We start from the raw sequence: 10,254 nt of genomic DNA on the forward strand, positions 1-10,254 counted from the left end.
CACTACAAGTCAAACAGACACACCTTCAGCATAAGAGTCCTTCACCTCACTATAATAATAATAATAATATCTTAAATTTTAGCATCTAAACAACTATACACTTATTTTTATTCTTAACCCGAATAGAGTTTTGTATTGTCCAACTACAATGGCCCGAAACGCAGACCTATTTAAATGGCAAAATACATTAGTTTCAAGCCAAGTGTGAAACACTATAATAAAACAATACTAGTCCCTGATTTTACAATAAAAGTCCTCTTGGATTTATTGTTATTATTGTAGTAGTAGTATAAATAATAATAATAATAATAATAATAATAATAATAATAATAATAATAATAATAATAATAAGGACAACAATAATGCACACAGTTTTAAAAGAGGTGTGACATGTTTTAAGAGAATTGTGCAATGTCCCGTCTTTCATTATAGGTCCTGTAAAATATATAATAATAATACTAATCTTTTTTTTTTCCTTTTTTTTCCTTCAATTTTTAAAGTTTTTATAACGTCCAAAAAAAACTATATTAGTACAACATGTACTTTTTTTGTTTGCCATATTTCAGTTCGGCAGAAGTGATCACTCAGTGATCTCAGTGTTTGGGCGAGCGCAATGAAAGTGCCACCGTGGCCTTAAAAACAAACCCGCATTATTATTCTTGTGTAGCAGTACGTGTTTTTTTTAACCGGCATTACAGTGTGTTCAAATGTAAATACACACTAGCACGCTATCGGTACACATGTAACGTATTCAAGTGTGTTTTAGTGTAAACGTTCAATCTGGATCACCACAGAAGGAGCAGAGGGAAGAGAGAGGAGATCTCCAGAGCAAAACTCCTCCTGTCCAAAAACAACATGTTCTCCAAATTCACCTCCATCCTGCAGCACGCCGTCGAGGCGGTGAGAGCTTTCAAAACTTAATCTGTCCATATTTAAATGACTGTTTGACTAGGAAAATGATGAAGTGAGAGTCGATTAGTGTTGATGTGTTGAAGGCCTGTTAGCCAAACACATGAGCTAACAGCTTATGTAATAAATAACAGATGACAGACAAAACCTCTGAAACTATTTTAACTGTCTCCTCACATGTCCTCAAGGGTGTGTGTCCGGCTCGATCTTCGTTTATTGTGTTTTTATGATTCGTCGGGGCAAAGTAAGCCTTTGTTGGCTTTAACGTTACTAAATCTTCCGCAATTTCGGCTGGTTTGAACTAAAGGTCTTCATGTACACAAACCTTTTGGAGTTCTAATCAATTTAAAGTGATATTTCTAACATTTTATAAAATACATCGACTATTAAATGTGAAATGTACATTACATTAATCGGCGTTAGCCAGTTAGCATACTAGCAGCTCATTTGCAGGATGTAAACACAACGGCTGTTACTATTACTCGCGAACAAATGTTTGACTATCTTTACACGGTAACATCTAAATGCACATTCGTGTATGTTTATATTCATATTCCTTTGCAAAGTACAAATACTGTATTATTTTATGAACATAAGTGTAACCATACAGCGTTTTGACACTTAGTTGTATAAATGTCATTACATTAGAGGATAAATCATCTACGCAGTTGTAATTTATGTTAAAGATAGATTTCCAGAGTACTATTTTTGAGCAAAATGTTACTCAAAAATAAGTTTGTTAATTTCTAAACAAATGATATGCAGTTCAAAATATGTTCATAGGACACCTGTGTGAAATATGACCAAATACTTATGCTTAAATCACCAAAACAGTTCAAATTAACTGACAGAAAGTTCTTTTAAACGTATTCCGAGAAAAGCAGCATTTGTTTGCAAATATATATATGCAATGCCTTTCAGACTTTTCTAAGGAGCCATTTATTAGAGATTTTTAGGAGTCATTGTAGTATACTGTAATGGAGTGGTAGTGTTACACACATACATGCATTGTTGCTGTAAAATACATATCATATAGTAGACATTTTGTTTTTTATGATTTTGTTATTCAGCTTGCTCCGTCACTGCCATTGCAAGAGGACTTTGTCTATCATTGGAAGGCCATTACACATTATTACATAGAAACCTCAGGTAAGAGATGCAGTGAAAGTCTTGCTTATTGTGCTTTTTTTTTTTTTTTTTACCAAAGAACCATATGTAATCATCTGTTTACGTTTTTGTAGACGACAAAGCCCCAGTGACCGACACCAACATTCCCTCCCACCTGGAGCAGATGCTGGATATTCTGATCCAGGAGGAGAGGGAGAGGGAGTCAGGAGAGACGGGACCCTGTATGGAGTATCTTCTCCATCACAAGATCCTGGAGACACTCTACACCCTGGGCAAAGCAGATGTGAGTGCTTTACTTAGAATCAGTGCTGGTTTTTTATCAGTTGTTGACGTGTAAATATGAGGAATGTCATCTGATTGTTTTTTAGTTTAGTAGGCTCTGATCCAAAACCACCTTATGCAGCATCTTAACTGAAACCAAACCTCATAAATAATAAATCTGGAGCTCTCGCACACTCAACAGTTTGTTTCAGTAGAGTTTTCCAGTAGCATAATCATGCCTAAATTTTGGAACATCCTTTTTGTCAAATACATTGCTGTTATACTTAAAATTGCTGCCTATATGCAAGCAGCTCACAAGGCTTTGGAAGAGAGCAGAGAGAATCTCTAGATGTTAGGCTAAGGGGTTTTCCCCATTATTTTAATTTTAGTTTTAGTATAACATTATAATACCATTCATATATAATTTAATGAAGAAACCAATCTGATGTATAGTTGACATTTGAGGGGATTGATACTATAGAAAAGCATTAAAGGTTTTTAAAAGTTTTTTTTTTCAGATTGTTTATATTCATATAAAAATACAAACAATGTTATAAACATCATTCAATGTAAATTGTGATATTTGTAATTAATAATCGCAATTACAATTTCAAGGGAATAATCGACAATTACGATTTTTCATAATCGTGCAGCCCCAGTATAGATACTTTATTATTTATTATTTATTATTTTCATTTGTATTATAGCAGTATAAAGTTTTTCTCACATTTGCAATAAAAATTATATGAAACTTTTAATCAATTTGCATGAGAGATCATTTTAATTTCTACCTTTTGCAAAATCTGCAAATGCCACCTAATGGCAGTATTAATGTGCAATATATTGATTTATTAATGTGCAATACATTAATTTATCTCATGCTTTGAAACATCTACCTTTCAAAGGGGTAGTGTCGGGTCATTAACGTTTTTTAAGTATAAAAATCGAGTGTCTGTAGACCTCTCACGACTGTTTTAAAGACAGCTCATTATTTCCATTCACTCCACCCCCTCCCTTCTGGGCTCCTATAGATTATTTTTCGTCTCTACTATGGCCCGCTAAGTAATGTTATGTTAGCTATATTACGCAGCTACGTGTGCTAAAGACACATGCTTCATGAAAAAAAAAAAAAAAAAAAAAAATATGTATGATCAAAATACAAAAAGAAAGATTTACCTGTCCAGCAGAAATAAAGCCATCAAGGAGTCACTTTTCAGCCCCTTGAGTTCCCTCAGTTCTCGCCATCGCTGGAAAGCCACGCCGATATTAACTCGCGTTTTATTTCTTTGTTTATCCAAAGACTTTTTGTTCATTGCCTTTTCTTGTACTGTTACTGTCTTCCTTTTTTTGCCTGGTTTGCCTTCACTAACTGCATAGGCCGGTACTGTGAATTTTGCTTGCTGTTTCCCTGCCATTGTTTTGGTATTCCTAGGATCCGTGCCTGTTGAATTCCTCAAATCAAACATGCGCGCAAGTGGGCAGGTCATGTGTGGCAAAAGGGTGGTTGCCATGGTTGCGAGAGTGACAGTCGCCTAAGCCAATCCTATGTTTCGTCCCGGATGGAAATAATGAGCTGTGTTTAATACAGATTAAACGGTCTAGAGTCACTCGATTTTTATACTCTTTTTATCAGAGTACTTACATTTAAATTATGCAATGATATATATAGAAAGTTTAAACAAATTTGGAAGAAAGTTGTTTATACATTTTTACCTACCCTGCCTTTAATGCTGTTCTTTTTAACTTTATATTCATCAAAATAAAGTGAAACCATGGTTTACACACAAAATATAAAGCTGCACAACTGCTTTCATCATTGATAATAATCAGAAATGCTTCTTAAACCAATATTAACCTATTAGAATGATTTCTGAAGGATCATGTGACACTGAAGACTGGAGTAATGATGATGAAAATTCAATTTTAAATAAATTTGAATAGAATGCAATTGTAATAATATTTCACACAATATTACTGCTTTTATTGTATTTTGATTGAATAAATGCAGCTTTGGTGATCAAAAGAGACTTATTTCAAGAACATAAAAATCTTGCCAACTGTCTTAATACCTAAAGCTTAATAGCTACAGTTGAAAGTACCAGTAAACCGAGAATTAAACTTTTTTTTTTTTTTTTTCCTGTGTGCTCCTCCTTAGTGCCCTCCTGGAATGAAACAGCAGGTTCTGAGTTTCTACACCAAGCTGTTAGGTCGAATTCGCCAACCGCTCCTGCCTCACATCAACGTGCACAGACCTGTACAGGTGATCAGAATTACAGTTTTAAACTCTCTTCGCACTTTAAAGGTTAAAAAAATGTCTCAAATGCTTAAGCAACCATGCATGATGTATCTGATGGTGTTTCTTCAGAAACTGATCCGCCTGTGTGGCGAGGTTCTGGCTGCTCCTACAGAGAATGAAGAGATCCAGTTTCTGTGTACTGTCTGTGCCAAACTTAAGCAGGACCCTTACCTCATCAACTTCTTCCTGGAAGTGAGTGATGGAGATATATGGGATCTGCTTGTGTAGGCAGGATCTATTTTGGCACAGTGGCTGTATCTTCCATTTTCATGTCTCCATGTGTTTCTGCAGAACAAGACTAAAAAGTTGGAGGCTGCTAAAGACGGTGGAGCTGGTTTGGTGAAGGAGGATCCATGTTCTCCAGATACAGGACAGAACCAAAACCAAAATCCCAGTCTGGTCACTTCTACACTAGAAGCAGCATCCTGTCAAGCCACCAGCCCAGGGGAAGCTAGCCCATCCTCCGTCCACAGTACACTGCCAAACAACGATAACTACAACCTAGTCAGCTCCCTTCTTAACCTCACTAAGAGTCCAGTAAGTGCAGCTCTCCGTCTGACACAAGACTAGCCATCCTTTGATTTTGATTCTATGTGTGTTAACTGATCTGGTCTCTTTCTCAGGATGGCCGTATCGTGGTGAAGGCATGTGAGGGTCTGATGCTGATAGTCAGTTTGCCTGAGCCAGCTGCAGCCAAAAGCCTCACAGAGAACACCAAACTCAGTCAACTTCTCACAGAACGGCTGGCACAGTTCTACCGGGCCCTTCCTCAGTCCATGGACCCTCTTGACATCGAAACTGTGGAATCCGTAAACTGGGGGTACATGACATCTAATTTAGTACCTATATTATATGTGACTCTGGACCACGAAATAGGGTCAATATTTTAAATTGAGATTTATACATCACCTGAAAGCTGAATAAATAAGCTTTCCAATAATGGATGTTTTGTTTTGATAGGACAATATTTGGCCAAGCTATCCTATTGCTTAATGCATTTAGATCATTGCAATATTTATGATGATGATTAATTTTTATTGTCAGCAAACTTATAACAAATACATAATGATTTTTCCCTGTATAACCAAGAGATACATGGGTCTGTTTTGAATAAGTCTGTGTATTTGTAGGTTGGATGTGTATAATCTAAAGGAAGATGCTGCTGCTTTTGCTGGCAAACGTGCACTTATTTCTTTCCTATCGTGGCTGGACTATTGTGATCAGCTCATCAAAGAGGCACAGAAGGTAAAAAATTGTGTCATACTATACAATACAATATAAATTCTCCATCTGTCTACAAATGGCAGGAACATTTAAAAATAGTCATATTTCTAAATCAGATGGGTTTCATAAAAGGAGGATGAACATTCACATATAGAAGTGTTTGCTTTTTTTAACGTGTTTGTGTTTTGCTCTTCTGGTGTGTTAGACGGCTGCTGCAGTTCTGGCCCGGGCTATGAGAGAACGGTTCTTTTTTGCCATAATGGAGCCTCAGCTAATGCAAACGTGAGTTATGTAAGCTATCTCAGTTTGTTAGCCAGTCTCACATACTTTGCAATTGCACTGGAACCCCAATGCTTTGAAGTGAACAGTAAAAAAGCTTTTCTTTCTCACCCATATTCACATTCTTTCTCAATTTTGTCTCATTTAAGGTCAGAGGTTGGCATTCTGACTTCAACAGCCCTGTTAAACAGGATCATCAGACAGGTGACATCAGAGGCCCTGCTTCAGGAGACCGTTTACTTCCTGTTGGGAGAGGAAACAGGGCCAGAGACGCTTCCCGGCATTACTCAGCATCCCCTGAGACACAGACTCATAGAACATTGTGACCACTTATCAGATGAGGTAACCCTGGCTGCCATGACTGCATTAATCGATGAATTTCATCCTCCTTAGACTGTGTTTTAAAACAGTGATTTCTAGACCTGCAGTCATGGAAAGTAGTTGGAAGTACTAAATTATAAAGTGAATATAAATATTTGTCAGTGTAAATTTATAGATAAAACGGATGATTAACTCATTATAGATCTTCTGCAGCAATTTTTAATGTCTTTAAGTTCATGAATTTCTGGTCTGTTCTAGATAAGCATCATGACTCTACGGCTCTTTGAGCATCTGCTGCAGAAACCATGTCAGCACATTCTGCAGAACCTAGTGCTGCGCTGCTTGGAAGAACGGAACTACATGGAGAACAAACAGCCAGAGGAGCGTGAAAACATGGAGAATGGCCAGCCACATGATGCCGTGTAAGAGCTGCTGTCTCCACTGCTGCTAACCTTCCAGATAATTCTGTTCAGTGTGCCTGCATGGTTCTAGAACATGCAAGATCATAATGCACTGCAATTTCTAAATGAATAAAACTTAATTGCAAGTCAACCAAAGTGATACTTTTTTAAATGTGTTTTGGTTGGATTTTGTATAATGATACTGTTTGTGATGGGATTTAGAGTTATTGAGTAATTAAAGGTGAAGTGTGTATTTATTAATTTTTTTCATGTGTAAAGAATTTTTATCTTAATGTAAGTTATAATTTAAGCCATTTGACTTCCCCTAAAAGTTTAACACTGAGTCTCTGTGTTACTAAACAATGCTCTGTTTGAACATGCATTGTAACATGCCAACATTATCACGACCAATGAACTTAATTTAAGATGGAATTATCTGTTTGGCGATCAATGGCAAAGGGGGAGAGTATTTGGGAAAACATGTTTGACAACAATCAAATTACACACTTCACCTTTAAATGAATGCCTAAAACAACATCCCATGCCTTTGAGAAATGAACGAGAAAATATTACTTTCATACTCATTCAGCTGTTGTGCTGAATCACAAACTGGAGAGGATTGCATGGTCTAGAGCTGATTATAAAACACTGGTGACAGCATTTAAAAGACAAGGTTCAAGAAGTTGTTGCATTTAATGGTTCACAATCCCAAAATGGGTTTGATTTATCAAAAATGTGCTCGACATTAATCCATAGCCCTTCAATAAGTGAAAGTGACATGACTATATTACTCCATAAATGGGACTATATTATGAAAACTGTATTATGGTGTTATTGCAATACACTTTATTCATTTAATAATTTTGCTGTAGTTATGCTTTATACTATCATTTAGTTGATTTTTGTTCTTATGTCATCTCTTGTGTATCTTCAGAGATCATAGCAGCTGTATCGTTAGGATGTAATCATCTACTTATTTTTATATTGCTCCTCCAGAGATCTGGAAGAAGACCCGTTGTTCTCCGATCTTTCCCCTGATAACAGAATCTCCAGCCCCGATTGGTTAAGCTGCTCTCCATCACCAAGCACAGAACACGCCAAGCCAGATGGGAAGACGGAGGTTCACAAAATAGTTAACAGGTACCACCGGACACCTTTTCGTGTCACATCTGACCAGCTCTATGTGCCAGATTTATCATTTTGTTACAAGATAATAGTTCCCCAGATAATAATTCAGTGTGTTTTTCCTGTAGTTTCCTGTGTTTGGTTCCTGATGAGGCAAAGTCATCCTATCAGGTTGAGGGCACAGGCTATGACACCTACTTGAGAGATGCACACAGACAGGTAAGATATAAATAACATAACAAGAACAAAATTTGGTGATTATTCAATAGATTCCATAGCTTTAATTAACCAAAGCTTTAAGAATGTTACTCTCTTAAATCATGATAATTATATAAGATAAAGATAAGATTAAGTAAATATAAAATCATTTAAATTCATAACCTCATCTCCTTTATATTTATGGATATTTAAATTCTCTTGAAGTGGGTCTCTGGTGTTGCCAGTACAGTATTTTATATAATAATAGTTATTATATTTTTTAATATATTTTGTTTTATTCATTCATTGGTTTAATTTAAGGGTTTACAGACCTACATAAAATTATTGGCAAAAAAGTGTGTCACAATAGTTATATTTATTAATAAATGAAAGAATAAAGAGTTTTTGTGATGCTATTATAATTTCTGTTTATTTGAGCATGCAGTGCAACATACTTGCACTGAATGCACTGAATATATATATATATATATATATATATATATAAATTCTTAATTTCAAATACACTTAAAGTGACACTGGTGTTGCTAATAATGCACTGTGAGTGTTTTTTGATATTGTCCTGTTTAAATGTGATTATCATTCAAATTTGGTTGCATGTGACAGTTTCAAGACTATTGTGGAGTTTGTCAGAGGTGGAACTGGCGTAGCAGTCCAAAATCCTTTGAGAAGTGTAATCTGGACAGTCCTTTTTTCGAGGGACACTTCCTCAAAGTGTTGTTTGACAGAATGGGACGAATCCTCGATCAGGTGTGTTAACCTAAGATGTTTACTGATATATGTGACAGCTAAAATGACTCCTAAAACGATTGCTTCAGAAGATGTGCAATATAGTGTACAAGTTGCATTTACTATTTCTATACTTGTATGGTGTTTTTGTCATTTTAGAATGCTTGTTTTCTTTCTTTACATAGATCATGCATTTTATTTTTGTTTAGGCAACCTTTAAGTCAGTGTTGGAAGCCCTGCTGATGTCTCTCTTGGTTTCTTTATCTCCATCCAGCCATATGATGTTAACCTGCAGGTGACGTCTGTGTTGTCTAAGCTGTCTCTGCTGCCTCATGCTCATCTTCACGAGTACTTGCTGGATCCGTACATTAACCTGGCACCAGGCTGCAGGTCTCTCTTCTCAGTCATCGTCAGGGTACATCTACTGTCCTCCACACTGAATCACTACTGTAAACACAGCTTGTGCAAATCAAAATGATCCTAGCAGTATTCAAGGTTCATTCATACATGTTAATCATACAGCATTATATAATTGCTGACTGTCCTTTGATGGTGACCATATTAACTTATTTTTGGATGATTTAAATGTAGCTCTGACAGGATTAATTTTGAGTTTTTATTTTAGACACCTCATGGACTGTTTAACCCTTTGTGTATATGGATGTTTTGCTCAGGTGGTTGGTGACTTGATGTTGAGGATTCACCGCATCCCTGAATTCACCCCTAAACTCCTGCTGGTGAGGAAAAGACTTCTGGGACTAGAGCCAGAGGGGATGAGGTAAGGCTTGGATGTATGTAGCTGTATTTGCACAAAAATTGAGAGCAACGATGCCGTTTTCGAACATGTATTAATGTTTCTTAATATTAAATCAGTGTGAATATATTTAGATTCAGTGTAAATTTGAAATATGATATACATCTAGTATCTGTTTTTCTGTGATATAGAGGTTCATGTTTTGTCTTCCAGTGTTGATCATGTGACGTTGCTCGAAGGGGTCATTGTTCTGGAGGAATTTTGCAAAGAGCTTGCTGCTATCGCGTTTGTGAAGTTCCATGCATCCGCCTCCACTTCTCCCGATCCTCTTGCCCACTGTGCATAGGAAACAAATAGATGAATAAGTGTGTGTGGGGGTGGGGGTGGGGGGTGGGGGGTGGGGGGGGTGACAGGAGCGACAAACCAAACTGCACTCATCCCTCAGCGTAGACTGTTGCCTGCGGCAGGACTCGCATTCCAGGATGTTTCAGTCACATTATCTCTGGGATGTTTCCATAAATCTGAGCGTACGGTTCTAAAGGCATCCAGAGAGGAGAATTTCGTAATGAGACAAGGGAATTGTCACTCTAGTGGAACAGCCCATCTGGAGA

General features: G+C 36.7%; 1 protein-coding gene across 2 annotated transcripts; it reads left to right on the plus strand.

Moving 5' to 3' along the window:
* The first annotated feature begins 572 nt into the window (after positions 1-572).
* On the plus strand, positions 573-10,019 carry LOC132110437 (FHF complex subunit HOOK interacting protein 2A-like). Of its 2 annotated transcripts, none has more exons than XM_059517033.1 (17): positions 573-900; positions 1,980-2,058; positions 2,151-2,320; positions 4,454-4,600; positions 4,664-4,786; positions 4,886-5,131; positions 5,218-5,414; positions 5,725-5,839; positions 6,024-6,100; positions 6,247-6,439; positions 6,677-6,840; positions 7,816-7,959; positions 8,073-8,163; positions 8,767-8,910; positions 9,164-9,304; positions 9,564-9,667; positions 9,857-10,019. In XM_059517033.1, the coding sequence occupies exons 1-17, from the start codon at positions 856-858 to the stop codon at positions 9,987-9,989; spliced, it is 2,313 nt and encodes a 770-aa protein (XP_059373016.1). In that variant the 5' UTR covers positions 573-855; the 3' UTR covers positions 9,990-10,019. The 2 variants fall into 2 exon arrangements, with proteins under 2 accessions (XP_059373016.1, XP_059373017.1); XM_059517034.1 differs by having other exon boundaries at positions 574-900; positions 4,454-4,558.
* Positions 10,020-10,254: the final 235 nt, after the last annotated feature.

The sequence above is a fragment of the Carassius carassius genome, chromosome 30 (assembly GCF_963082965.1).
Source record: "Carassius carassius chromosome 30, fCarCar2.1, whole genome shotgun sequence".
Lineage (NCBI taxonomy): Eukaryota > Metazoa > Chordata > Actinopteri > Cypriniformes > Cyprinidae > Carassius > Carassius carassius.